General features: G+C 61.4%; 7 protein-coding genes across 7 annotated transcripts; 4 read left to right on the plus strand and 3 right to left on the minus strand.

The window, feature by feature from the left end:
• Positions 1 to 10: 10 nt before the first annotated feature.
• Positions 11 to 7,521, plus strand: fab1 (1-phosphatidylinositol 3-phosphate 5-kinase fab1; the record flags this gene model as incomplete). Its single annotated transcript, XM_062767479.1, has 5 exons — positions 11 to 1,036; positions 1,095 to 4,426; positions 4,470 to 4,528; positions 4,567 to 6,771; positions 6,809 to 7,521. The coding sequence occupies 5 exons, from the start codon at positions 11 to 13 to the stop codon at positions 7,519 to 7,521; spliced, it is 7,335 nt and encodes a 2,444-aa protein (XP_062623463.1).
• On the minus strand, positions 386 to 16,655 carry cch1 (Calcium-channel protein cch1). Its single transcript, XM_062767480.1, has 25 exons — positions 16,104 to 16,655; positions 15,887 to 16,062; positions 15,538 to 15,839; positions 13,702 to 14,286; positions 12,791 to 13,650; positions 12,392 to 12,751; positions 12,103 to 12,353; positions 11,984 to 12,064; positions 11,807 to 11,947; positions 11,684 to 11,759; positions 11,232 to 11,649; positions 10,487 to 11,185; positions 10,087 to 10,449; positions 9,768 to 10,039; positions 9,443 to 9,719; positions 9,187 to 9,396; positions 9,042 to 9,149; positions 8,905 to 9,002; positions 8,782 to 8,864; positions 7,866 to 8,734; positions 6,809 to 7,822; positions 4,562 to 6,771; positions 4,470 to 4,524; positions 1,095 to 4,426; positions 386 to 1,036 (listed from the first exon to the last, which is right to left on the minus strand). Exons 1-21 carry the CDS (start codon positions 16,345 to 16,347, stop codon positions 7,702 to 7,704), a joined length of 6,594 nt encoding a protein of 2,197 aa, XP_062623464.1. The 5' UTR covers positions 16,348 to 16,655; the 3' UTR covers positions 386 to 1,036; positions 1,095 to 4,426; positions 4,470 to 4,524; positions 4,562 to 6,771; positions 6,809 to 7,701.
• Positions 16,656 to 17,333: 678 nt separating this feature from the next.
• Positions 17,334 to 17,870, minus strand: LOC62_01G001011 (uncharacterized protein; the record flags this gene model as incomplete). Its single annotated transcript, XM_062767481.1, has 1 exon — positions 17,334 to 17,870. The coding sequence occupies one exon, from the start codon at positions 17,868 to 17,870 to the stop codon at positions 17,334 to 17,336; it is 537 nt and encodes a 178-aa protein (XP_062623465.1).
• Positions 17,871 to 19,962: 2,092 nt separating this feature from the next.
• On the plus strand, positions 19,963 to 22,097 carry SPBP8B7.15c (putative RING finger protein5c). Its single transcript, XM_062767482.1, has 3 exons — positions 19,963 to 20,327; positions 20,364 to 20,623; positions 20,685 to 22,097. Exons 1-3 carry the CDS (start codon positions 20,165 to 20,167, stop codon positions 22,059 to 22,061), a joined length of 1,800 nt encoding a protein of 599 aa, XP_062623466.1. The 5' UTR covers positions 19,963 to 20,164; the 3' UTR covers positions 22,062 to 22,097.
• Positions 22,098 to 22,837: 740 nt separating this feature from the next.
• On the minus strand, positions 22,838 to 25,060 carry SPAC4D7.04c (Dehydrodolichyl diphosphate synthase complex subunit4c). The gene is made up of 6 exons (XM_062767484.1): positions 24,754 to 25,060; positions 24,481 to 24,623; positions 24,252 to 24,368; positions 24,062 to 24,163; positions 23,583 to 23,996; positions 22,838 to 23,535 (listed from the first exon to the last, which is right to left on the minus strand). Exons 1-5 carry the CDS (start codon positions 25,039 to 25,041, stop codon positions 23,717 to 23,719), a joined length of 930 nt encoding a protein of 309 aa, XP_062623468.1. The 5' UTR covers positions 25,042 to 25,060; the 3' UTR covers positions 22,838 to 23,535; positions 23,583 to 23,716.
• On the plus strand, positions 22,926 to 24,164 carry ERV1 (Mitochondrial FAD-linked sulfhydryl oxidase ERV1; the record flags this gene model as incomplete). The annotated part of the gene is made up of 2 exons (XM_062767483.1): positions 22,926 to 23,479; positions 23,583 to 24,164. The coding sequence occupies 2 exons, from the start codon at positions 22,926 to 22,928 to the stop codon at positions 23,593 to 23,595; spliced, it is 567 nt and encodes a 188-aa protein (XP_062623467.1). The 3' UTR covers positions 23,596 to 24,164.
• Positions 25,061 to 25,353: 293 nt separating the features above from the next.
• Positions 25,354 to 27,248, plus strand: LOC62_01G001015 (uncharacterized protein). The gene is made up of 3 exons (XM_062767485.1): positions 25,354 to 25,778; positions 25,917 to 26,376; positions 26,415 to 27,248. The coding sequence occupies exons 1-3, from the start codon at positions 25,471 to 25,473 to the stop codon at positions 27,129 to 27,131; spliced, it is 1,485 nt and encodes a 494-aa protein (XP_062623469.1). The 5' UTR covers positions 25,354 to 25,470; the 3' UTR covers positions 27,132 to 27,248.
• The last annotated feature ends 187 nt before the right edge of the window (positions 27,249 to 27,435 follow it).

Here is a 27,435-nt window from a genome sequence, read left to right on the forward strand (position 1 = left end):
CGCCGCCGCCATGCCCGACGAGCAGCACCTATCCATCGACACGAGCGCCGCGTCGGCCGCGAGCTCGGCGCGCCCGTCGCCCGTGACGGGGCTCACGACGTTCCCCAACCCGTTCGAGGACGAGCCCGAGCCGGGACTCTTACCGTCTCTGCTGTCCAAGGTCAAGTCGACGTTCTCGGCGACGCCCGCCAAGCCCGAGGCCAAGGCGCCCGCTCCGGAGGCAAAGGCCGGCCCGACCGAGGCGCAGCAGATCGCGGTCGCCGCGCGCCGGCAGGCGGCCGCTGCTGCGTCGGCCGCGTCGTCGTCGGCGCCCGCACCGGCCCCGAAGCGCAGCGGGACGTCGCAGCTCAGCATCCCATCGGGGGACGCGTCGCCCGCCCACCGCCCCAGCCCGACCACCGGCGTCGGCGTCGCCGCCGCCCTGCCCCTGCCGAGCAGCACGGCATCTCAGTCGCTCGCGACGCCGTCGACCTCGTCGAGCGCAACGCCGAGTGTGAATTCCAGCTTGAGGACTAACCCCCAGAGAAGGCACTTAGTCCCCGGCGAGAGGAATTGGCGGCCGGCGGGCGCTGCGCCTGCACAGGTTACGGTGTCGCCGGTGACGAGCGTCACGACGACAGTGCACTCAAAGCTAAAGGAGGACTCGGCGGCGCGCACACATCCGCGGCTGCTTCAGTCGCATGCGACGCTGCCGTCCATCGAGGTGAACGCGCCGCCGCGGTTAAAGACGCTCAGCTCGAGTTCGCTGGGTGGGCCGAGGCTGCGCCGCGGCTCGATCAGCACGATCCCAGATTCGCCGTCGTCCGTCTCCCTGTCGGCGATGATCTCGGCCAATGCAGAGCTGAGTCAGAACAACTACAGCTTTGTCCCTGGCTTCCCGCTGCCTGCGGAAGACACGCGGAGCGTGCGGAGTCTTGGGTTTGTCAAGCGCCCTGGAAGCGTGAGCAAGATTATCCGCCGCATGCGCGGAGAGGGGTTAAGCAAGCACTACTGGATGGCGGATGAGAACTGCAAGGAGTGCTACGACTGTAAATCTGTGAGTAGAGTGACGTGGTGGGGGCGCGAGGGCGCGCGCGCGCTAACGCCCGCCCCAGGTGTTCACGACATGGCGAAGAAAGCACCACTGTCGTATCTGTGGCCAGATCTTTTGTGGGCGCTGCGCGTCCAACATTATCGGCGCGCGCCGCTTCGGACAGGATGGCATGGTGCGCGTGTGTAACCTCTGCCTCAAGATCATGGAGGACTATGACGACGACGATGACAGGAGGTCGATACACTCCAACATGTCCATCTTACCCGATCGCGTTAGATCACCGGAAATGCCATACTCGACGTCGCCGTACTCGCCTTATGCGGCGAGCCAGATCTTCCAGCGCCAGCCGAGCGAGTCGTTATCGGCTATCGACGAGTCGGCAGTGACGCGGTATTGGCCCCGGGGGTCCTCTGAACTTCCCGATAGACCGTTCACCCCAGAGGACACGTCCGACGCGTCGGATAGCGAGGAGGGGCATCTGTGGCACGGAGCACAGCCAGCGCCATTCCGCCGCATGAACGGGGATGACAACTCGGATGACCAGGGACACAGCATGGCCTCGTCACAGACACCGAGCCTCAGCCCCGGAATGGAGCTCCAGCAGCGGCGCCGGATCGACTTCCCCACGGAGATTGGACACGCGGCACCGCACATTGCCTTCCCTCGCACCGAGACTATGGAGTCGGAGGACGGCAGATTCATGTCCGACTCGATGCACCAGCGCCTGTTACAGAGCAGGTTAACGTCCATGGCGAGCACAGGCGGCCTGAACGCGCTGCTGGATACCGACCGCAAGGACGGGCTGTGGCGCGCGAGGTCGTACTCGTTTGTCGCGCCAGGCGAGTACATTTCCGGGCCTTCGCTCGCGCACTTCAACACAATGCTCCGCCAGGCGCTGGATCAGGAGAGCGTGCCACATCCAAACGAGTGGCACAGAGTCCTCAGCCGGCTCCTGCTCCGCGTGTCGACCAACCTTAGACCGGCGATCCGCGCGGGCGACTCGATCGACGTGCGCACGTACATCAAGTTCAAAAAGGTCCCTGGCGGCAAGATTAGCGACTCGGAGTATGTCGACGGTATTGTTATCACCAAGAATGTCGCGCACAAGGCCATGGCCCGCCGCTTAGTCAACCCCCGCATCATGGTCATCACCTTCCCGCTCGACTACCATCGCGTGGAAACCCAGTTCATGTCGCTCGACCCGATCCTGAAGCAGGAACGTGACTACCTCAGGCTACTCACCAACCGTATCATCGATCTAAGGCCGCATATCGTTCTGGTAGAGCGCTTCGTCTCGCGCATCGCCCTCGAGTTTTTGCACCAGGCTAACATTGTCGTCGCACGTGGTGTCAAGTTCTCGGCAATCCACCAGGTCGCGCGCTGCACACATGCCGACATTGTCAGCTCGATGGACAGGCTGGTGTTAGAGCCAAGACTTGGGCGTTGTGCCGACTTTAGGGTCCAGACCTTTGAGCACGAGCTCATCCCGGGTCGCCGCAAGACATACATGCGCTTCGAGGGGACACATAATGGGTTCGGGGGCACGATTATTCTCCGCGGCGAGGACCTCGAGACGCTGCGAAAGATCAAGCTTCTGGCTGACTTTAATGCCCTCGTCGCGTACCATTTGAAGAATGAGGCTTTCCTCTATGGCGACGAGTTCCACATGGTCCCGCCTCGCCCACCGATGCCCCAGGAATTCCAGGAGCTACTCGACCTGCTCACTCAATACCGCGAGAAGGGCATATTCACCGAGAGAAGCAATCCCCTCGGCACGCCGATGGGCTCGGAGACGGACGACAAAGAGCGCGAGCGGCAAGAGGCCGAAGCGTTAACCATCCAGATCGCCGAGTCTCTCGAGCCATACCTCACCACCATTCTGTCCGCCTCCGTCGCGGTGCGCTTCCCGCCGCCATATGCCCTCGCCAAGATGGCGGCATTGGACCGCATGCTCAACGAGCTAAGGCACAGGCGCGATGAGAAGGAGGCAGAGGCTATCCTGCATGACGAGAAGCGCGAGCCGCAGTCCAAGGCTTTAATCCCCGCGTCGCAGACCGCGGCTGCTATCATGGCCAATGTGCAGTCTCCGATCAAGGACCAGGCGCCCGCGTTGGTCGCTCCTACGCCAGTTGCTGCCACCCAGGCACCGGTGACCATTCTTGTCGACGGCGAGGCGAAGCCTGCCGAGGCGGCTGATCCGAGTTCGTTGCCCAAGGATGGCGAGAGCACCCCTGCTACCGAGCAGCAGGCCACATCGTTATCCACAGCGCCTGTGTCCACATCCCCGTCGACGACTGCACCAGCCCCCGCGCCTCCTGCCGTCCCGTCTGCGCCGTCTACCCCTTCACCGACACCTATCCCTGCCACACCGACCACTAGTGCGACCACCAGCCAGATCCTCACCCACAGCAAGGCTGGTGACCCGTACCGCGTGCTCTTGAACCCCAACGACTTCCTCGACGCCAGCCGGCTCGCATTTGTCGAACATGAGCACTCGCAGCAGCTAAAGATTTGGCAACACTATGTCAAAAAGAACCCCGGCCCACTACTACCCAAAAACTACCAGGGCATTGTGTACATCAAGTCGCTGTACCGCCAAGGACAGGACAAGCCATGCGTCGAGCCCATGCGTGCGCAGATCAACTTCTACCAGGAGGACGACCAGACCCTCGGCCAGTTCCTCGGCTCCATGGTCGCCAATGCTGGTCACCGCTGCCCTAACAAGAACTGCGACCACCTCATGTTGTTCCACTACGACGTGCTCGTGCACGGCGAGCGACGCCTCCAGGTCGTCATGGAGCAGTTCATGTGCCCTCTGGCCGGGCACGAGGAACACATCCTCACCTGGAGCTACTGTCGGCAGTGTAACAAGAGCTGGGAGCCGACCGTCATCCGAGAGGAGACATGGCGCATGTCGTGGGGAGCGTACCTCGAGCACTGCTTCTACCCTCCCCGCACGGCGACGGGGCTCGGCTGCGCGCACGACGCGTACCGCGAACACATCCGATACTTTGCGCACCACAACATGGTGGTCCGTATCCATAATGACTCGATCGAGCTGTTCGAGCCGGTGCGGCCCTCGATCAAGCTCATGACCAAGCTCGAAGACAAGGTAGCCATCCGAAACCAAGAGTACGAGAGTGCGCTGCAGAAGACGCAGGCATTCTTCGACTCTGTCCTCTTCCGCCTACGCAGCTTCTCTGACGACCTGGTCGACCCCGAGAAGCTGCCCGGCATGCGCAAGGACCGTGATGCTCTTTTGACGCGTGCTGTGGCGGACCGTGACGAAATGGTCAACTCGCTCAACAGGACCTACAAGCAGGCGCCGCCAACGGACGTGCTGGCCATCAATGTCGTGCTCCAGGCACTGCAGGACAAGGTCATCCAGTGGGAGTGAGTAGCGTGGACGTGGTTGTTGGCGGCACTGACAGTGCAGTCTCGACTTCTTAGAGGTTGAGAAGCTTTACATGCCTACAGAGAAGGACTTGCGTCGAAGTAGGTTTACTGTGCATTTGCGAGTACTGACCCCGCAGTGACGGCCACTCATCTCAAGCGCCTCTTCGCCACACAGGATGTTTTTGGCTCCCTGGATAAGAACATGGCGAGCATCACCGTCCCCGAAGTGGACGAGAAGGAGAAGGGTGATTCGGAACCGGGGGCAGCATCCTCGAAGCCTTCGACTCCGGTTGAGGAAACCGCACCAGATGTGGCGGGCAGCTCGTCAGAGCAGGTGGCGCAGGCGGATGCTCCTGCAACCGAACCCCCGAGCACTCCTGTCGCAACGGACAGCAGCGTTGTTGCCTCGTCCGAGACCGCCACCCCAACTGCCACGCTCGTCAGATCAGCCCCCAATCCTGTTGCCGACGCCGACACTACGCGCGACTATGACAGCGACTCGACGATCTCTGCCATCCCGCGCAGATCACTCCCCAAGACCTTCACGCCCGTCGCCGACCGGCCATCCAGTGGCATTGACAGCGACGCCCATCAGCATGGCTTTGTCTCGCGTCTGCCGAGACGCGCTCGCCAACCTCCGAGCGTGGCTGATCTTGTCAAGCGCTTCCAGGACTCGGTCGGGGGGCAGGAGTTTGAGCCCATTCCCGATGTTTTAATGGAGCGTCCGAGATCTGTGTCGGGAGCCCTGCGCCGGAATCGCCACGAACGGTCCGAGGTATCCGACAGTGACCTCGGCGGTGGCCCCTCTCGTCCTCGGTTACGTCGTGGACGGACTGGGGACCAGAGCAGCACTTCGAGACAAGGCAGAGACCCGCGTTCGAACCTGTTATCTGATGGCGACCGCAGCTATGCGGTCAATGCCTCCCGCATCGTCTCGTCAGCCAAGCGCGGCGACCCATCCAACTCTCGGGGCCGCTTATCTCGAACGGCATCCCCGTCGGGACTTCGTCCCAAGGACATGTACCTCACTGCGCCTTCCCCCAGGGTCACCGTCTCGAAGACAATGTCCACGGAAGGCAAGCCGAGAATTGCGGGCAAGGGCAAGACGCCCAGAAAACCGTCCGAACCGCCGCTTTCTCTGGGTCAGGCTTCGCCCGCTACCATTCGGCCAGTGCCTCGGCGCGTGGTTGGAGCCGGTTCTAGAGTCACGTCCATCGCCCGACACTTTGACAAGCTGTCCCGCGAGGCGGAGCGTGATCGCCAGAAGCGCATATCTGCTGCTCGCGGCAAGCGAGCTGGACGAGTTGGCGTCACCAAGGCCAAGGTGCAGTTCTTCAGCAACGTGCGCGACGCGTTCCGCGACGAGTTTGACTCGGACTCGTCTGGAGCCGATAACGAGGAAGACGACGGCGACGCGAGTGACGTGAGCGTCGACTCAACGGGCCGAGCCAAGCCGCGTCGCAAGCAGTCGTCCCCTAGTGGTCCCCGGCCAGCGGTGCTGCCAATTGTCCCCATCGATGGGGCTGAGGCTGGTCCCTCTGGCTCGAAGCCGCAGGACGTCCCAAAGCACGGGGACCAGAACAACTCGGCACTGGGCGTGTCCGCACCGAGTTCGTTTATGAGCGAGTCGACCATGGAGAGCCGCCGCCCCAAGGACCGCCTGCACATCGAGCTCGCGCCATTCGACACGAATGCCCCACTCCCACCTCCCACGCCGTTACCTCAGCTCCCCACGACCGACCAGGACGAGATCGGTACGCGCAAGGGCTTGTCTGCCCTCTCGCAAATGTCGGAGAGCGAGATGAGCTCTGGTGGTGGTGGCGAGCGATCGTCAATCCTCAAGACGTTGACTGGCCTGTGGGCTTTCCGCGCCGGCGACTTCACGCCGCTGGAATACCCTTTATCTGCCGCCGAGCACATCTTCGTCGACTCGCGCGTCATTGTGCGCGAGAATGAGCCGACGAGTATTATCGCATTCACGCTCAGCTCCAAGCCGTACCGCGACCAGATGCGCACCATGACCAACCTTGCGCGCGCGCGCCGGCACGAGCCGTCACACCTTGACGACATGTCCGGCACGACAGACAGACAATGGGACATCATCTCGGTCGACGAGGCGATGGAGACGGATGATGTGTCGAGACGCGAGACGGGCTCGCACTTGAAGTACGAGTTTGAGACTGGCTCGTCGACCATCTCGTGCCGTATCTTCTTCGCTGAGCAGTTCGCCGCCCTCCGCCAGGCGTGCCAGTGCGAGGACAGCTTTGTCGAGTCGCTGGCGCGATGCGCAAAGTTTGACGCGTCGGGCGGCAAGTCTGGGTCTGCGTTCCTCAAAACCAAGGGTGGGTTGACCGTACTTTGCTCAATGCTAACCCACAGATGACCGCTTCATTGTCAAGGAGATCTCGCGGCTGGAGATGGACGCGATCACAAAGTTTGCGCCCGCATACTTTGAGTACACCTCGACCGCGTTCCAGCGCGGCCGGCCGACAGCGCTCGCCAAGACGTACGGCATCTTCAAGATTGGCTTCCGCAACGCCGTCACGGGCCACTCGATGCACATGAACGTTCTTGTGCAGGAGAACCTGTTCTACGGGCGGCAGTTTGCCAAGATCTACGACCTCAAGGGCAGCACGCGCAACCGCCTCATCAAGCCAACGGGCAAGGTCAACGAGGTGCTCCTCGACGAGAACCTGATGGAGCTGTCGTACACCAACCCGCTGTACCTGCGCGACCACTCGAAGCGCATCCTCCGCACGGCGCTGTGGAACGACACGCTCTTCCTCTCCAACCTCAATGTGATGGACTACTCGCTCGTGGTCGGCGTCGACGTCGAGAACCAGCAGCTCGTCGTCGGCGTCGTCGACTACATCCGCACCTTTACGTGGGACAAGAAGGTCGAGTCCTGGGTCAAGGACTTTGGCGGCGGCGGCCGTGGCGAACCTACCATCGTCACACCCCTCCAGTACCGCAAGCGCTTCCGCACAGCCATGGAGCGCATCTACTTCCCTGCCGTGCCCGACCGCTGGTCGGCCGCTAGCGGCGACGACGCACCAATGGACGAGGAAAGCGCCACGCTCCTCACCATCTAGGCTGCTAGCTTCTATTCAATATACAGAGAGTTTTTGTGTCAATTGTACAGGGTGCATCGAGCCATGGATAAATGTACAGATATTTGGTTACCAAAAGACGTCTAGGACATGAGACATGAGGATGCGTGGGCAGGGGTTCGTTCTAGGGATACTGAGACAGTGTTTTGGTTTGGGGCGGTTCTATGCCGACTCGTCGGATTCGTTTTCGTGGTCGACGGCTTCTCGCATCATGTCTCCCCAGACAGATGTGGCCATCGAGTTGAGCAGGTCCTCGTGGGTCGGCTCTTCGACTGAGGGCTCGCTGCGGGTGTCAGTTGGGCTCCGTGAGGCAGAAGATAACTCACCGTCTGTGGCTGCCGTCAGAGGAAAGGTGTGAGCCGTCGTTGGACGACCGGCGTACAAAGGAGCCAGGTCGCTGAACGGTGCTGACCGAGAGGGACGGGATATGCCCCGACACGGTCGAACGATCGACGACCGAATGGCCAAGTACAGCGCTGGGGGATTGCGGGAAGGTAGGGGACGAGGGTGATGATGATGGACTGAAGTGGGGCGCGTGTGGCCCCCGAGTTGGGGTTTCTGAGCCTGGAATAAGTATCGACTGGATCGGGGGTGATCCGATGGGAGAGGTGGGGTTCGAGGACAGGCCATAGAGGAACGGGTTACGCTCCCCCTCGACCGGTGAAGTCGGCGGCGATCCCATGGACATGGGCTCCAGGACAATGGCGGGCATGCCATCTTGTTCATCGGTGAGAATCCGCTGCTTCTCGTTGCGCTGCTTGAGGAACCGCCTGCGCCAGTAGATGGTACGCAGGAGTCCACGGACGCGGTCAAGGTTGACAAGGTCGTCAACACGCTCAAGCTTGGCACGGCGCTCAAGCAAGTCCTTGACCTGCAGAGCCTCGTCGTCGTTGATCAGCTTGTAGTGCGCAAGCATGAGGAGCATGTCCGTAAAGGCGATGCCGCGGCCTGGCTCCTCCGAGATCCTGGCCTCGTAGAACAGGCGAACATACTCCTTTCGACGCTGCGTCACCTTCTTGAAGTCAATCTGGTCGATGTGCTCCTCGACGTTTCGAGTGTCCACAGTGTGGCGAACACTCTCGACAGTGTAGAGCTTGGACGTCGGGTCGTGGGGATCAGGGCTCGACGCGCGGATGATGTTCGGCACACTAGCGTCGATGGGGTAGAGTCGGACCTCAAACACACCAGTGAGCCTCTGCATCTCGGTCAGCTACTCCCAGTTTTGTAGGTTCCAGCACGAACCGAGAAGAAGTTGGCAAAGTCTCTGCGCTTGATATAGCCCGTCCGGTTCTTGTCAACTTCAGACCAAGCCTTCTTGAACAGTCCTGCAGCGGTTAGCGGGTGAACGCATCAAGGGACACCCACGGATCTGTTCACGGGTAAGGGAGGTTCCTGTCGGCTTCTGGTAGACATAGGCAAACGAGTCGACGACAACACCAGTGAACATGTTGAGGAAGATGTACCTTGGCGGTGTCAGCGGCTGTTGCGCAACTTCAACTCACATGCTGAGGACGTTCCAGGTACAGAACAGGACATAAGCCCAGCCCACACTACCGCAGTCAGAGTCGAGGTAGTTGGACGAGTCAGTACAGCGGGGGAACTCGATCGTGCTGTGGGTTAGTAGCCGCCAAGTCGGTAAGAACTCACTAGTCGTGCATGTACCCGTTCCATCCCTCTCCAGTAGAGCAGAAGGATAACATGATTAGGGCGTTGCCGAACGTGTTGTAGTTCTGGTATCGGGACGACGAGACCGCGCCCTGTCGAGTGAGACCAAAGATCTCAACATCAACAATAGCGAAGAAGATGAACAAGACGGCCCAGAGGAGGAACAGGTTCCCGATAGCGGGCAGACTGGCACTGATGGGTGTCAACAGAGCTTGCGGAGACCCGCGAAGCAACTCACATCGAAGTCTTGAACAGCTGGTTGAGAGAGTCCAAGCGCTGGACAAGCTTGAGACAGTACATTGTCAAGAACAGCTTCTGGACCTGCTTGTTGGCGAGGCCACTGGCAGTGTCCGAACTGGCGCGGATGGCTGGGATGGTGGTCATGAAACACCCAATGATGACGACGACATCGTAAATGTTCCAGCCGTTTGTTCGGAAACTCTTAAAGCCGAGACCGTAGAAGTTGACCAGGATGTCAACGGCATAAGCGACAATGAAGGCCAGGAAGATGGAGTCTGTGAGGAGGGTTAGCTGAGTCAACAAGCGAGGAGGTAGTAACCCACCAAGCTGTCGGTCCGACATGATGTTGTTCGAGTAGTCCTGGGTCATCAAGAGGAAGATGTGGACAAAGTAGAGGAAGGTGAAGAATCGCGCCCAGTAGCCAGTCTTGTTGACAGCGCGGTCGTAGCACCATCCCCGGAATCCACCCGGGCGACGGCGAGGACGCTTTGACGGGACCTGCTGCTTGACGTACAGCTCCATGTCCACCCACTGCTTCTGCTCGACGGTGAGCAGCGCCGAGCCTGACCGGATCCTGAAGTTCTCGATGATGATACTGTGTGGTGTCAGTAGTGCTGCGGGAATCGATAAACAAGTCCTCACCTCAGGAAGATGGTCAGGATAATGACACCACCAAAGAGGTTGAAGATGACGAAGAAGATCGAGTTCCACTGCCGGTTGTTGGTTTGAGGCTGCTGTCCTTCGCCGACAATATTCATGGTCGAAGCCATGACATCGGTCCATCCCTCGAGAGACACAATCTCGAAGAGGATAAGCATGGACTGGCGGAAACTGTCAAAGGCCCAGACACTGCCGCCAAACTTGGGATTCGCCCAGACACGCGGAGCCATGAAGTTGATGTTGCCTACAGGTGAGGCAGAGTATTCGCCCACGCAGTCGGTACCGACCAACACGTCGCCACTCGTATCGTTGCAGCTTGCGAGGAGGCCAGAGAAGATGTTGAGGCTGGAGTCAGCAAGTGAAGCAGACGGTCGGCACTCACCCCCAAACGGCAAACGGAATCAAGTAGAGGATCATGAGCACACAGGCGTCGATGATACGGACCATGCCGGCGAAGAGCACAGCGTGGAAGGTATCACGCAGGCGAGCGAAGAGGGTGACCAGACGAAGGGCTCGGAAAGCCTTGAAGGCTCGAGTCGTTCGGCTGAGACCTCCGATGACGACGATCGAGGTGGTGGTGTTGACGACAATGGTGCACAGGATGACTAGGTCCACGACGTTCCAGATGGAGAGCAGGTATGCGTTCGGTGCGAAGATGAAGCCGTCGGCAATGACCTTGATGAGGAACTCGAGCACGAAGACGCCCGCGAGCGCAAGCTCGGTGCTGTCGAACCACGAGAAATGGTGGTAGCCATGTTTCCTGTAGTACTGCTTTCGGAACAGTGGCGTCGAGATAGCGGCAATAACCACGCTCGACACAACCGTGGCAAACATGACGAACTTGAATGCCAGACTCCAGATCGGGTGTGCAGGGCGACCATTGATGCGGTACCCGTATGCCGGGGGCACGAGTGCCTGACACATCTTTCGAATCGGGCCGCGGTTGGAGAAGATCCACAGACTGCGGTCGTAGCTGGGGTGCGCGGCGATGAAGTCGGCCTGCTGGTTACGCCTCTCTCGCAGGGCATCCATGTGCTCGTCCGCTGACGGGCCACTGTGGAGTGGTGGTAGTAAGTCGGTGCTACGTGGGTCAGTTGGCTGCTAGCTGCCACGACCGCCCAACTCACAGTCCGCGGTCCGTGTCAAACTCGTCCTCGATGATCGTGGCCATGCGGGTAGACTTGCGCTTCTCGGCATTCAGGTTACGCAGAGGGATTGACTGGTCGCCCTCTGGGTCCATGCCGAACAGCCTCCTGAGAGCAGCATTCGTGCCAGTTGCGTCGTCCTCAATAACGGGAGCACCAACGTCCGCACCAATGCTCTGCTTGAGCGGCAGAATAAGGTTCGGCGGCAAAGCGTCCACACGGACGGCCTTGTGGCGAGCCTTAAGCAACCGGTACGGGTTCAACCGTTCCAGCAACGTGACGTGGGTGGACACTGGCGCCGACTTGCGGATGAAGTTCTCGATCTGCTGTTTACGCTTCTGCTCCTCGGCGATTTCGAAGTTTTCGTTGATGACTGCAATGAACATTTGCAGGAGAATGACTGGAATCAGCGATGGTACTCGTTTGATACTTACAACTCGAGAAGAAGAACCAAATCATGAGGAATATACAGATGATCCATCCTTGATTGTACGTCCAGCCTGCTTGCATCTGGGAGTGAGGTCAGCTAGAGTCGGAGCACCCGCGACCCGACTCACCGCGTTATACAGGGGCGTTGTCCAGTTCTCTGTCGAGAAGATCTGGTAGAGACCCAAGAAGGCGTTGTACACCTGGCCAAAGTCGATCATTGCGTTCTCTTGAGCAGCAGCTGCCATGTCACCACGCAAGAGTTGCACGGCCTGCGAGTCAGCCCGCTTCACGTGCTGGGCACTTACCATCAACGCTGCCAAGAAGTGCATCAAGAACAGGAAAATGACCATGTTCAGCATACCGGTGAAGCTTCCGAACACGTTGGACTGGGCGGGTTAGCGTGGAGAGACAGCTGGTAACCCACAATAAGCGGCTTCATGCGCGGGAACGCAAGAATCACACGGTACCAACGGAGGAGTTGGAACACGGTGAGCCATGGATAAATGCCTGTGTTGCGAATGGCCGGGATCTGGATGATGCCGCACCCGAGTGCGAGGAAGAGATCGACGTCGTTGCGGGACTGACTGAAGAAGACACGCCAGTCGGGCCAGTATGCCACAAAACGAAGCAACATCTCGAACAGCCAGATGACAGCAAAGCCTCTCTCCATGTTGCCTGTGTGGTCAGCACTCAGCTGACGATCCCGTACTCACGCAACAGCTTCAATACACGTGGTGACGAGTCATGCTGCTTGAAAGCTTGGGAAATGAGGTCCACGACGATGAGCAGGACCCAGAAGAGCTCAGTCTTGAGGTAGAGCTTGAGCATCCTCGATGGCTCCCAGCGCTTCTTGGTGTCAATTGCCCACTGCGGCTCGACAATGATCTTCTCGTCGGCACCGAATGCGGAGCGCTTTGTCTCTGCTCGGATGTCCTGGAAGACGTTGACGACGACGGCGATGAGCAAGTTCATGAGCCAGAAGTTGAGGACGATGATGGCGACGAGGTAGAACATTGCCGAGCCGTAAAAGTCGGTGTCCATGACATTGTACATGGGACCAGACCAAGTGTTGACTGGGTTGTCAGCTGCCTTCTCCCGGACAAAAAACTCACCTCCTGCGATAATCAAGACCTGAATGAGCGACTTGAAGATGTTGTCATAGCTTGTGCTACCATCGTTGGCAGACTGCCCCTGGGTCTCGCAGACCGAGTACAGGGGGCAAACGTAGCCTTTTGGATGAATCTGGGACGTCGAGTTGTCATAGTTGAGATACGAGTGTTTTTGTAACGTATCTGGATCAATGTAGCCTCCGCAGAAGCCCAAGTCGACCGTTTCGGATTCGTTGTAGGGGTTGGTGAAGACACATTGGCGCCTGAATGAGCCCTTGAAGCTCTGCACGCCGATGATGGAGAACAAGGCGGCCGCAAAGACAATGTACCAGGCGACGTTGAGGAGGAGGGGAGCTGCGCGCTTGAGAGAGTGGAGGATGGTCGCGGTACCGGATGTGATGACCAGGAGGCGGCAGGCACGGAGGACACTGAGGGCGCGGAAGATGAAGATGTGCCGTGTCTCCTGCACCTCGACGCCAGTCATGGCGAGGGCAAAGCAGATCCAGAAGGTGACGACCGCCAGCATGTCGATACGGTGCCACGAGTGACGCAAGTACGGCCGTCCCTCGACGATCAGTGTTGTCTGTTTGGCAACGGCCTTCTGGAAGGGCGCTTCGGGGATGATTTTCTGTTTCTTCGGCTTTGCCGGGCCCAGAGTCGCGCCTCGCACAGGTGCTGTAGGCTTCATCTTCCAAGTGTCCTCGCGGTACGTCTCCGCTGTTCCCTGCTGCAGCGCCTCCTCGTGCTTGTGAGGGAACCAGTAGTTGTGAAACCGGATCCGAGACCGCCTGATGAACTCTGGTATTGATGTCTCGGGGTCCAGTATCAATCCGGTGACGATGATGCGCGCGAACATTTCAACTCTACGGGGGTGTTTAGCTCACTTAGCCGTAGTGGGTCAGTCACACACTCACGTGAAGACGAGAAACAGTGCGAAGAGGGTGTAGTCCTCCCACGTGTGGAAGTATGGTGCGCCGACGCGCGGTGTGATGAGATATGGCGCCGACTGGATCGTGAGCACGACGGCGTTGGCGAGGATGAGAGCGAGGATGATGGGCTCTGTCCACGGGAAGCGAATGAACTGGTCCATCGCTATTCGGACGGGGTTGGTAGGGCCAAAGATACACAATGTCCGCCCTCGTAGTGCGGTCCGCGTCACCGTCTTGCGGGGCGACGGCGGTGCCGACTCGATCGGCTTGTCAAAGCTATCTGGCGAGTCGAGGATGTGGTCATAGTCGTCCTCGTTGAGCTTGTCATTCTTGTCGTCTCCGGCGAGGTTGACGACGCGCTCGCTCGCGAGGCGTATCGCCTCGGACACTCGCCGGACCGTTGGGCTGCGAGCAATCATGCCGAGCGGTCCGGCGGGGAGGGCGCGTCCAGTGGTGGAATCGTACAGCCTCTGGCTCGGCCGTCGGCCTTTGGCGAGGTGGTCGCGGTCTGGAGCGTCGAGCGTGAGGCGCTGGTTGTCGCTCGAGTCTAGGCTGTCCTTGCTGTCCTTCCTGCTGAGTGTGAGCGAGTCTTGAGACTGCGTGCGCGTGTAGGCGTGATGCGCTGGGATGTAGAACGAATCTTCGTGTTTGGTTGTCCGGACACCCAGGTCATATCCTCTGTTATTGTCGCCGTAGTCGTCTTCGTCTTCTTCTCGTTCTTGCTGCTGCTGCCAAGTGGAGACGGCGGCGGCGGCGGCGGCTGCTGCTGCTGTAGCTGGAGCTGCTCGTTGCGAATCCAGCGTGACGGCACTGGAACTCGCGGCGGCGGTGGCGGCAGCGGTAGCGGGCGCGGCGGAACCCTTGCGTTGGTTGTTGTCTGTGAACAAGGACCGCTCGGGCATTGACAGCGCGTGGCTGTGATGCTAGGGCGGGGCCGGGGGGTGCAGGGCGACGGCGCGTCTTCTTTGGTCGAGAGAGAGACACGACGTGCGCCAGTGGGACGGAGCTGGGCGCAGAGGAAGGAGGGGCGCGCGGGAAAGTCTGCTGGACAGATTTGTTGGACCAAAGCCGTTGGGTTGTGCTAGGCTAGCGCAGGTGCGGCGGCGTAGTGGAGGGTAGCTAGCAGTGACGACGGTAGCCGGGACGGGACTTTTGCGCGACAACGGCGGCGCAGGGACTTGGCAAGGGGCAAGGCAGGGCCGAGACCGGTGGAGGCAGCAAGGGGGTGGTACGTAAAACTGGGTGCGTGTGAAGGAAGCTGCAGTGGGCAGAGAGTGATGGCAGTGATGGATGGAAGCAGTGTGGTACACAATGTATAAAGTACCAAGAGGTCCAAGTGGTAAATGATGCATCTAGACTTGTGTGTGTGTGATGGCGCGGGGGGCGCAGCGTGTCGCCGGGGGGCGGCTTGTGCATGCCTTGGCTGCCGTGTCGACGACGACCCCGACCCCGATGGCAGTGCACAACCACTACCGAGCCCAGCCAGTGCGTGCGTGCCGTCAGGGCCCCCGCCGCGCCCGTCGCTGCCTGCCTGTGGCTCGCGGCTCGTTTCATTTGGCTCACACGGGCTTCGCTTGTGGCGCCGCCGCCGCCAGAGAGACGTTTTATCCTTATCGCAATCACACTGCCCAGGCTATAAAAACACGCACACTCACACTCCTTTGCACAGGCTGCCTTGTCTCGCACAGCTTGCAGATCGACCAGAGCCACAAATTACACATCATCACACTACGGCCAAATTATATACACGCCGACATGCAGACAACCAACGCCTCGCCTCGCCTCGCCTAGTACCCCACAACCGGCGCCTTGTTCACCCACCCGTCGCCCTTGAGGCACCGCAGCGCGACGAACCGCCCCACGTCCGCCCGGGAGATGTAGTACGTGTACGCGTCCTCGGCGGCCTTGACCTCGTGCCCGCCGGTCCCGTCGGTGAACATGGCCGGACGGACAATCACCACCTCGGGGAGGAAGGACTCTGGCGCGGCGTCTGCGTCGGCCTGGGACAGGACAGCCGAGGGCACGCTCGCGGGCGTCGGCAGGGCGATGGAGGCGCGCCGGACGAGGTACTCGAGGCCTTCTTTGTCCTGGTGCGGCGTGTGCAGGAGCCACGGGTAGAGGATCTGCGGGGGTGAGCTGGGCCTGCTGGGCCGAGAAGGGCGCGACTCACCCTCAGAGGAAGCGGCATCACGGCGTGGTTCTCCCCGATGCCCATGGACGAGACGACGACCACGCGCGGCGGCTTGTCCAGGCGCTTGATGCCACGCAGCAGGGACAGCGCCGCGCGGGTACAGATGCCCGGCTGGTCGAGCACGATGCCGCGGAGCGTGAACTGGGGCTGACCGCCTGGTGGTGGTCAGCCGGGCTCGGCGAGGCGCACAACTCACCAATAGAAGTGACGACGATGTCGACGTCGGCCAGCACCTTTGCGAGGTCGCCCTCGTTCGTCGCGTCGCCTTGTACGAGGACTACCCGGCCCTCCTTCACGGCGGCAGAGACGACCTCGTCGGCGTCGAAGACGGCCGGCTTGCGCAGCAGCAGCGAGATGCGCGTGATCGAGGGGTCGGCGAGCGCGGTGAGGAGCGCGTGGTATCCTACACCGCGAGACGCTCCGAGTAGTGCGAGGTGCATTGTGATGTGGTTGTGGTTGTGGTGGTGGCGAGGGCGCAAGAGACAGTCCGTCGTGAGGGAGGGAGTAAGTAGGTCAGTCGGTGTTGCCTGGTGGGCGGATCAGCTTCACATGACCGCGGTCTTTATACCCCTCGGCCTCTCGCCCGCTCCGTCGTCGGGTACCTAGTCGTCCGTCTTGGCACGGCGGATGCAGCACCGCAGCGGCGTCGGCATACACTCGCGCGTGCGTGTGTGCATCGCATGCCGTGGACGCTGGGTATGTGTTGTGCTGCAGATCGGCAGTGTTTGGGCGTGGAGACGGACTAGACGACAATGACGCTTGCTGGTGTCGACTTGCCCGCCACCGCAATGACGCGCACTGCTCGGCTCGGCACCGACCACGGCCGCTCGGGGACGATACGGCGAATGTTCCATTACGCTTTGGCCGTGAAACCTTGCCAGAGAGAACACTGCGCTGTGTTCTGCCCGACAACGCCGCGCCGAGGCCGACGATGCTGCTCTGCATTGTGCCATGAGCCACACGGATGCGCGTCGCCCTATGCAGCAGCACTCCCTTCTGCACGCGTCGCACCCATCACGCAACCTCCCATGCCACGACGAATAGGAAGTCTTCCAAATAACCCAAATCACCCCTTTCAACCACTCGACGCGTTTTGCTCCCGCTCCCACTCCCTGGCCTTTGTCAAACCTTCCATCAATGTATCTTACAAGCGCCTCCTATGGCGCGTCGTTTGTGGTTTTTCTGCAATGCTACTATATGACGGTGACACTGGGTCACACTGGGGGGGGGGGGGGGGGACAGCGAGGGACGTTGTTGATAATGAAAACACGGAGATTAAAAGCCCAAAAAGAAATGAAACAAAGAGTGACAACCGTTGGCAGGCTGGGGGGCATGGACGAGTCGTAATGCTGCTGTCATGCGGCACGCGGGGGTTGAATCCAGTCGACCACCGAACACCGAGTTTGGGGGGACCGAAAGATGAACATTAGTCGACCTCCATCGAGTGCTGCCCCACGCCGACGTCTTCGACCCAGCTCTCCTGGCACGTCGACTTGGTGTCGTGAGGCCATGCAGGGTCGGGCTTGAGGGCGTGGTTGTTGTGGTTTGAGCTCTGGCCAAACACTGGCGATGTTGGGGGTGCGGGCGGTGGCGCGCGTCCAAGAGGCACAAACAGGCTGTGGAAGCCGCAGCGCGAGCGCTCGACCTTGACCTCGATGGACAGCTGCACACGCTGCTGCTTGCCCGAGGTCGACGACATCTTCTTGGGCATTTTTGGCCGGTGCTTGTTGCCACTCAGCGCTGTGGGCTTCATGTGTGGCGAGGGTGGGGACGGCGAGCAGGAAGCAGACGACGAGCCGGCCGTGGGTGGGGATGTTCCTGAGCCCGAAGACGTCAGAAGCGGAGAAGAATAAGACGACGTGAAGGCGGGCCGGGCAAAGGGGACTGGCTTGGGGTGGAACAGTTGTGGGCTGTGGTTCGCGTTGCGGTGGGGGGAGGAGCGGGCCGGCGTAGATTCGAACATGGTGGTGGCAAGAGATGAGCGAGTGGGTTTGCGAGGAGGGCGAGTGGGTTGGAGGGAGCGATGGGGTGCAGCAGCTAGCTAGCTGGGTTGCACGCTTTGAGGACTGCGAGACTGGGTCAGCTGGTGCGAGGTGTAGGTGTTGGTCCATCTCACTCACGTTAAGAGTGGGGGAGCGTTAATGGCGCAGGCGACAAGTGGGGTACAGGTGGCTGTTGGGGCAGTGGACGTTGTCGTGGTCGGTGTACAATGCGTTTGGCGTGCTTGCGTTGCGGTTTTTAACAGGTGACTGAGTGGTGTCGAGTGAAGTGTGTGTAGTTGTGGTGGTGCAAAGATGAAGGTGGGAGAGGTGTGATGTGGATTGAGATGGAGGTGTGTGTATGTGCAGCTCCAAAGGAAGAAGGAAGGGAGGGGTGGGTGGTGTCTAGGGGCGGAGGGAAGGGGTGGGTGGGTGCAGGCAGCACTGTAAGGTGACGATGAGCAAGGTAAAAGGGTGGGTTGGGGGGGGGCGACTGTCCAGGGTACAGGAGCTGGACCACAGGGAACTGGAATACACTGCAGAGGCACTGCAGCAGCAGCAGCAGCAGCACGGCAGCAACTGCAGCAGCAAGCAGAGCAGCGACGCAGATTCGTATGTCTCGTTTTCGTTTTTCTGTCCCTTTAACATGGAGCTCTCTGCACCCAGCAAGACAGACCTTGCAAGTAAGGGACGGCGGCGGCGGCGGCGCCTCACTCGTCGTCTCGCCCGGCCGTTGGAGGGCGTCAGGGACACTACCTGTTCAAGGTCTGGGCGCGGCGCAAGGAACCCGTACTGTAGCAGGCAGGGGGCGCCCGTCCGGCCACCGCCGCCGCCCAACAGGCCCCCCCCTGCGTCCATTTCAGTGACCTCAGCATGACCACTGTCGTGTCACCGCCAGCTGCCAGAGGGCCCTGTGCTTTGACGCGGCGGCGAGACATTCCTCCCTGCCTCGCAATCTGTTCGCCCCCACCCTGTGGCCGCTCGGCCAGCGCCGACGACACGACGGCGGCGCTGCCTGCTGGCCAGCTCGCCGCCAGCTCGCCGCCAAGACGTCTCCGAGTCAGTGGCGTCCCGAGGCTTTTGGCGAGAGCGACGCCGCGGCCCAAGCCTGTGCAACGGGGCGTGTGGGCGTGCTGCTTGCTCGCCACCAGATCCTAGCTTGCATCCGAGAGCCAGCAGCGAAGGAGACGTCGCTCGCCAGTGAGCAGTGGGTGAGCAAGCTGCATCAGCAAGCAGAGCAGCGTCTGTGCGAGGAATGCAAGACGACTCGCGAAGGCACTTGTCGCGCAAGCGTGTCGCTGTCGCGCGAGTCGTAGTCGCCGCTCGTCACAAACACCCCCAACACGACGAACGACACACGCTTCCCCTGACATTGACGGGCTCACTGGGTCAGGTTTGTGTCTGTGTGTGTGTCGCATGAACGCATGCCGAAGCCGCGGCACCACTCTGACGTGCAGTGTGTCAGAGAAGACCGCTCAAACGCCCCTGCCTGCGGCTCAGGAGCCAACACCCGCGGCTGTCAGACGCAGGTAGGCGGCAGCAGCATGTGGGTGTGGTTGGTGAAGATCACTGGTCTGGCTCGTCGCTCGCTCTCTCGCTCGGCTTTGGGGGGGCTTGGCGAGGTTGCCGTGGCCAACCAGCTCGCAGAGGCGCATCTAAGAACAGACCGGTGTGCATGCAGAGCAAAGATGGCTTTACAAATAAGCAGTCGCGAAGCCCTGGCGCTGTGGGAGTGAGGCGCAACGCAGAGAAATTGGCAGCTGGCAGGTGGTGCCAGTTTGCGACAAGCCAAATGACTATGGGATTGAGGCTAAAGTGCAGGTTTCAGGGAAGGGGCCACTTCCGCCCCCGTGCCTGACACGTGATGCAAAAGACGCTAACACTCAGGGATGAGATGCAGATGGGGTCGCGTGGCTTTGATCCCGAAATGGGGCAATACGTGTGATGGAGAGATGGGGGGTAGGGTGTCTTGATAAAATTGGTCCCGCCGGCCGTCATTGTCTCGACGCCGCAGCCGTCTGTCCTTCGCCACTGTAGCGACTTATTGTCGCCAGACCTCACCTCCTTCCTTGTCATCATCAACTACTTCACTCCCCGCACACGTCTAACGCGGGATCCATAGAGCACTGGAGACGCAGCTCGTTGATTCCCACCGCGCCCTTCACATCGACCCGGACTAGAGGCACCAGACACACCACACCAGCGCGACGACGCTGGCCTTTGTCAGACTCTTGAGCGAGACCTTCATCTCTTCCTTGCCCCACTAGACTTGGTGACCATGTCTACAGTCTTCTACCGCTGGGGTGCGGGCCGCGACGAGTCGCGCGCCAAGTTTGACGGTACGCACATCTCGGTGTTTGACTTTAAGCGCCAGGTGATGCTGGGTAACAACCTTGGCAACGGCAAGGACTTTGACCTGGTCGTGTTGGAGAATGGAGAGGGTGGGTGGCGACTACAGCACAGTACTGACGACGTAGAACTCAAGAACGATGACCACCAGATTCCGCGCTCGTCGTCGCTCGTCGTCCGCCGCCGCCCGGCCATCATGAAGGGCCGCGGCACGGCGCAAAACTACATTGTCGGCACGGACGCCGCGACATCGCTCACGGGCGAGCACCGTATCGAGGCGCATGCGCGCGAGGCGATGAAGGACCGGCTTTTGAATCGCGGCGCGCGCGGTGCTGCTGGCACGTTTGGGAGCTTAAGCCGGCGGTTTGACGGCAAGGAGGACAAGGGTGTAAGTGGTGGTAGTGGAAGGAAGACGGTGTGATGGGGTGGAGAAGCTGACAGTGCTGCAGGCGCAGCCAGCCGTCGCGGTCACAACAGGCGACGCCGACGAAGATGCTCGAATCAAGGCCATGCTCAAGCAGCAGGACGAGACTTGGGAGGAGATGCAGATGGACATGTCGACACAGGCGCGATACAACCCCGGCAACCGACGACCCATCAAGCCTGCTGGCCCGGCAGGCGGACCTCCCAAGTTTGACTTTTCTGTCGCACCGGACAAGGAGCCGCCAGTAGGCTACATCTGTTACAAGTGTGGTCAGAAAGGCCACTGGATCCAGAACTGCCCCGAAAACAACGACCCGCAGGCGCAGGGCAAGCGCTACGTCCGTGTGACGGGTATCCCCCGCATGTTCCTCAAGACGGTCGAGACGCCAACAACAGGCGAGGGCTCGTCGGGCGGTGCAATGCTCACTGCCGACGGAGGCTTTGTGCGCGCCGTTGCAGACCAGCGCGCATGGCAGAAGCAGGCGGCGACCAAGCCGCGCGCGCTGACCGGCGCCGACGTCCGCGACCAGGAGCCGCTCGACAGCGAGCTCACCTGCCCTCTGTGCAAGAAGCTCGTGTGGGAGGCTGTCCGGGTACCGTGCTGCAGCACTGCGTTCTGCGAAGAGTGCATCTCGACGCACCTGCTCGAACACGACTTTGAGTGCCCCTCGTGCGAGAGCAAGATTGCAAGTCTCGACAAGCTGCAGCCGGATGAAGAACTGCGTGAGCGCGTCAAGGCATATGTCTCTGGCGAGCTGGAGAAGAACAAGAAGGAGGTTAAGGAGGAGGAGGTGAGTGAAAAGCACATGGGAGGAGGGAGCGCTGACGATCAGGGCGAGGACGAGGCAGCCAACGCCGACGACAAGGGCGACGTGAGCGGCAAGAACCCATTCTCGGGCCCGCTGCCCGACATGAACACGATGCAGGAGTACCTGCAGGCGATGATGATGTCGCTGCGCAACCCGCTCGTCCCACCAAACCTCAAGGCGCAACTGCAGGCCCATATCAAGATCACCAACGCCAATCTGATCCAGATGCAGATGCTCGCGGCGCAGGGCATGATCTTTGGCGGCATGCAGGCGGCGATGGGCGCCATCGGCATGGGCGCCAACGCAATGGGCATGGGCAACGTCATGGCCAACCCGATGATGATGCAGGGCATGGGCAACGGCAACCCCCAGCTCGGGATGCCCCAGCAGCAGCAACAGCAGCCGCAGCAGCAGCAGATGATGCACCACGGCGGCCGCGGGGGCCACCGCGGCGGGTTCAACCGCGGCGGCTTTGGTTTCCGCGGTCGTGGAGGAGGCGGGTTCCGCGGCGGCCGCGGTGGTGGCGGAGGCGGGTTCAAGCGCCAGGCCGAGGACCACGCGGGGGGGATGGAGAAGATGCAGCGTGTGGCGTAGTAGTAGTGTTGTAGGATATTATGAAGTCATAGAGCATGCGCGGAGCTGCCGAGCGAAGCGAGACCGGCTGAAGTGACTTGGCCCAAGGAAGAGGAAGATAGGGGAGGAGGCGCGCTAGACTGAGAAACACGAAGCAGTACACGCGCCGCGTACCACGACTGTGACCGCCGAAAGACAAACTATTAAACAGTAACGACGTCCGTAGGCTATAAAACCCAAAAACATGCATATACACTATGCGCAATAATCGGGCAGGAGGGGGTTGTTCATAAGATTGAGCACATACCACAGACGTCCATTCAACGACTCACACAAGTGTCAGTGGAAGATGTTCATTCACACGTCCTTCAAGGGAGTAGACTTCATGAGGGGCGCGACGACTCTCTCGTTCCGATCAGTGCGCGATCACTAGCAGGTTAATATACTCATAAGGGACACACAGGCCTCCCAGACGCGGTTCAGACGCCCGAGACGGCGTCATATAGAGCCGCAGAACACGCATTGCAGGCCTTAGCCACCGGGCGGCCGACACCCGGCCCCTCCAGTGTTCCAAAGCACATATTTCCTCTCCAACGCCACCCCTTCACCCGCGTACCACATCTTGCCCACATGCATGCAGTATCCGCGGCGTGGTGGGGTGTCACTTACACCCCATCGAGGCGAAGTTGGCGCCACAGTAGACGGCGGCGGGGGCAAATCCACCGCCTTGCCGCTCGTTGCCGAAGCCGCCGGCGCTTATGAAGCATGACGCAGAAAGTTGGCCCCCGGCCGCTCGTCGTGTAACTACAATATCCTCACACTCAGCCGGCCTGACAGCACCCACCTACCCACCCCGACCAAGGCAGCAGCATCACCACCACCACCATGGCCGCCCCCTCCACAGCCGCCGGCACCGAGCCCAAGCGCACCACCAAGGAAACACACCCGCACCTCCCTCCAGGCCTCATCCTCGACGAGAACGGCAAGGTGTGCAAGGTGTGCAACACATGGCAGGATTTCGGCAAGATGAAGGTGAAGAAGAAGGCCGCCGCGGGAGCCGCGCCAGCGGCGACCGCCGCGACTGGTGCTGGTGCTACGACTGTGGCCGCGGCGGCGGTGGGCTCAAGCAGCACGCGGACGCCCGACAGGACCAACTGTCCGCCCGACACGGCAGAACTAGGGCGCGCGACCTGGGCCTTCCTGCACACGACGGCAGCGTACTACCCGACCAACCCGAGCGCGACACAGCAGAACCACATGCGCTCGCTGCTGCAGAGCCTGCCAGCACTGTACCCGTGCGGGTGGTGCGCCGACGACTTTGGCCGCGCGATCGCTGCCGCCCCGCCCGTGGTCTCGAGCAGGGAGAGCCTGAGCAGGTGGCTGTGCGAGCGGCACAACGAGGTCAATGTCAAGCTTGGCAAGAAGGCGTTCAGCTGCGAGTGGGGTAGCTTGGATCAGCGGTGGAAGAGCGGCCCGGAGGACGGGTCGTGTGATTGTGAGTGGCTCGGGCGACGAACGTTGGGTAGAGCTGACGTCGCACAGAGAGATTAGATAAGACGTCGAGTAGCCCAGTCATTCATGGCAATGCCACACCTCATGCATACACCCCTCGTACATATAATACAGTCTAGTAGTGCCCCGCCCCACGGCAGCGGCTCGCTGGCCCACTCACTCACTCACGCCCGCGCTACGCGCGCGCGTTCGCGGCGGCCGAGCCACACCTTCTGCTGCCACCCGAGCAGGATCGGCAGCAGGTCGGTCAGCCCGAAATCAGGCCAGTACGTCTTGACAAAGTGGATCTGCGTGTCCTCGTCGGCCTGCCACATCATGAAGTCGGACAGCCGCTTGACGCCAGAGGTGCGGATGAAGATGTCGAGCGGGCCGTGCCCGTTGTCTACTGTCGCTGCTGATGCGACGGTCTGGAGGCGCGAGAAGACGGTTTGGGATGTGATTTTTCTGCGGCGCGTCAGCGGCGAGGCGAGACGCAACAGTTGGCGGAGAAAGGTCGCACGCGGACTCACTCTGGCGATTGCGTGCCCTCCGCCACCGCGGCCACCGTGTCCCGCACCGCCGCGGTCATCTCGTCCCGGCTCCCATATGGCCCACACACGTTGAGCACGCCGCTGTGTCGTCAGCTCAAGTCCGTGCGCGATCGCGATCCGGCACCGACGCCCCGGTGACACCTCGCCAGTGACACACCCACCCACTCACCGCTTATTCGCCGCCGTATCCGCCTCCATCTCGCGCAGGGCCGCCTGCATGTCGGGCTTGAGGAGGTCCAGGCGGCCGATACACCGCAGGCGGACGCCGTGGCGGTCGAGGAAGCCGCTAGAGGAGGGACACGAGCGTCAGCGAGTGTTCCGCGACACGGCGCAGAGGGGAAGAGAATTCCTTCCCCTACAGCCCGCTCGCCTGCCTGCGGCAGGCTCACGCCACTCACCCCTCCCGACTCAACTCCTTCAGCTCCACCCACACCAGCTCCATCAACGCGTCAATCTCCTCCTGGCTGCGGTTGAAGTTGTCGATCGCGAACGCGTATACTGAGATGACGGGGATCTGGAGGCGCAGGCAGATGGTGAGGGTCTGGGGTGTGTGTTAGTGGGTGTGGTGTCTTGTGCGGCTGCGGCTGGCGGCCGGGGACAGGGTGGTCGTCGTCGTCGACGACGTCGTAGCCGCCCGGCCGCTCGCTGCGCTCGCGTCCTCGCGCACTCACCCGCTTCAAGCTCTCACTCCCCCGCTGGTGCCCCTTCGCGATCCGCTGCCCCTGGCTCCTGGCATACCGCCGATTCCCATCCATCACGAAGCCGATGTGCCGCGGCATCGGGCCGAGCGCGATCACGGCCAGCAGAAAGGTGGTCATGAGCGCGTGGACCTGGTGGAGGAGGAGCGAGATGGGCCGGATCGCAGTGTAGAATGCGCGCCGGGCGACCTGCCGCGCCTTCGACGGCGCGGGCTTGAGCTTGCGCGACAGCGGCGGCGGTGCAGCGTCTGGCTTTGACATGGTGGGTGTTGTGTTGGTTGGTGGTGTCGACGATGTGCTGGAATTGTGGTGTCCACTCGGGTGCCGAAATTGCCGTGGCGCGCACCGCCAGGCGGTGCCACGCAGCTTCGCAGATCGTGTGCCTTGAAAACGTGGCAGCCACGCGCGTGGCGTTTTGTGTTGGGGCTGGCCGGGCTGGCTGGGAAAGATTTGACGCCATCTCCGGCTGTTGCTGGTTTCCAGGCACCACCACAGCGCGAGAGCCGCCGAGACTGCCACTGAGCCACCACCACTGACATCTCCCATCCGACAGACCCCAGGCGTCATACACCTCTCTCATTTACTTTCTCCCACACACAAACACGCAACGCACCGGCCAGCTAACAACTGGAACCTCCGGCCACTCACCACTTCGCCACCATACTCTCCTCCACTACCCTCCGTCGCACAATGTTGCGGCGCCGACTGTCCGCCGGCGCCCTGCGCGCGCGCGCCCAAGCCCAAGCGCAACAGCAGCAGCCGCTACTGTCCCACGCGATCCATACCGGCCCCAAGAGCGCGCCGGCCACCCCGCAGCGCCTCACAACCCCCACAGCCTCAGCAGCCAAGGCGACCATCTCGGCCCACCCCGCCCAGCAGCAGTCGGCCAGCCTCGCGTCCGCCGTCCTCCTCGGCACGCAGCGCAGCTGGAAGAACGAGACGGTCGTGACGCTGCGCGCCGAGCTCAAGCGCCGCGGCCTCAGCCAGCAGGGCAAGAAGTGAGTTGCGGTGTAGGGGTGTGGGGCAGGAAGCGCTGCGGTGCGCGGCGCAGGCTGCCAGCTGCCCCGCTATCGCCTGCCCGGCGCTCCGACGGCGCCGGTTCACACGTGTGAATGAGTGAGCTAACCTCCCTCCAGGGCACTCCTCATCACCCGCCTCGAGTCCGCCGACGCTTCGGCCTTCCTGCCCCCCGTGCCGCCCCTCTCAAAGGCAGCCAAGGCGGCCAAGGGCCAGCGCGAGCTGTCCACGACCCCGCCTGCGCAGGTGTCGGCGACCCCGCCCGCACAGGTGTCGGTGACGCCGCCCGTACAGGTGTCCGCGACCCCGCCTGCCCAGCTGTCCACGACCCCGCCTGCAGCGTTCCGCGGCGACGCGACGAGCAAGTCTGACGACGGCACGACCGACACCGAGGCCGTGTCGTCCACCGGACCGGCAGTTGAGACGTCGCGCACCGAGGCCCCATTGAAAGCCCACGACGTCACCCCCGAGGTGCTGACCACGGCGCCTGGCCTGCCAATCAAGAAGCGCACGTCGGGCAACCTCCTCGACATCAAGTTTCCCACCCCCAAGCCTGATGCTGAGCGTACCACTCCTATTGTACGTCGGAAGCGTCCGAGCCCAAGCTGACACTGCAGCCCCTTATTGGCAGCTACGCGGGCCGTGGGTCCTCGTCCTCGCGCGGTGGTGCCGTGCCCTCGTCCTCTGGCCCACGCGTCATGACTGTTGCGTCGGCGTCGACGCATATCGGCGGTGGACCGCTGCACGGCTCGGGATCGCGCGTGGCAGACTCGTACGCGGCCGAGTTCCACGACTTCTCGCACCTGCTCTCCCAACCTATTGAAGAAGTGATTGCGCACCCCATGATCTCGCTGCGCAAGGTCGGCGTCCCGATCCCGGTCATCAACCTGCCGCCCCCGCCGAAGGGAGGGGACAAGTACGTTGCCAGCACGGAGCCGCTCAGCTCGGACGAGAAGCGCGGCGCGCTCTGGCTCGTCGGCGCGCTCGGCACCGTCTTCTTGCTCACCGGCTGGGCGCGCGGCGGCCGCGAGGACGTGTTCGCCGACAACGACGCCGAGAACGCCACGCACGCAGGCAAGGTCGCCGCCAAGGCTGACGCTGCTGCCGAGTCGGCGCGCGCGAGCCTCGACAAGCTGCAGATCAAGGACGCGAAGAAGGAGGCCAGCCTCAAGGACAAGGACCTGACCGCCGAGGCCAAGGCCGAGCGCAAGCTCGGCCGCGCAGAAGCCAAGGCTGCCGCGGCACACGTCAACGCCCAGGCTGAGGACGTCAAGGCCTTGATTGAGGCCATCAAGAAGGCGCTCGACGCTGATGCGAAGGGCAAGGGCAAGTAGGCGGCTGCGAGCGGAGAAAGCGAGTAGCAATGCGGGGTGCAGTCTAAGCGACAGCCCGCGTGTAGAACGTAGATTGATCATGGTTGTGAATTATGAAATGCAATGCATCTGGCGTGGTTGGTGTTGGTGGGTGTTGGTGTAGATGAGCCTGGTTGTGGTGATTGGCATCGTTTGTGCCACCTGGTTAAGGATGCAGAGGTTGGGATCCTGGGCCGCAATTCAGACGACTCTCCACCGCGCTGAGACGATACGTGCTCGCTGGATACGACCATGCTCGCGAGAACGTCTCCATCCTCGGTGCTAC

This window comes from Vanrija pseudolonga, chromosome 1, assembly GCF_020906515.1.
Source record: "Vanrija pseudolonga chromosome 1, complete sequence".
NCBI classification, from domain to species: domain Eukaryota; kingdom Fungi; phylum Basidiomycota; class Tremellomycetes; order Trichosporonales; family Trichosporonaceae; genus Vanrija; species Vanrija pseudolonga.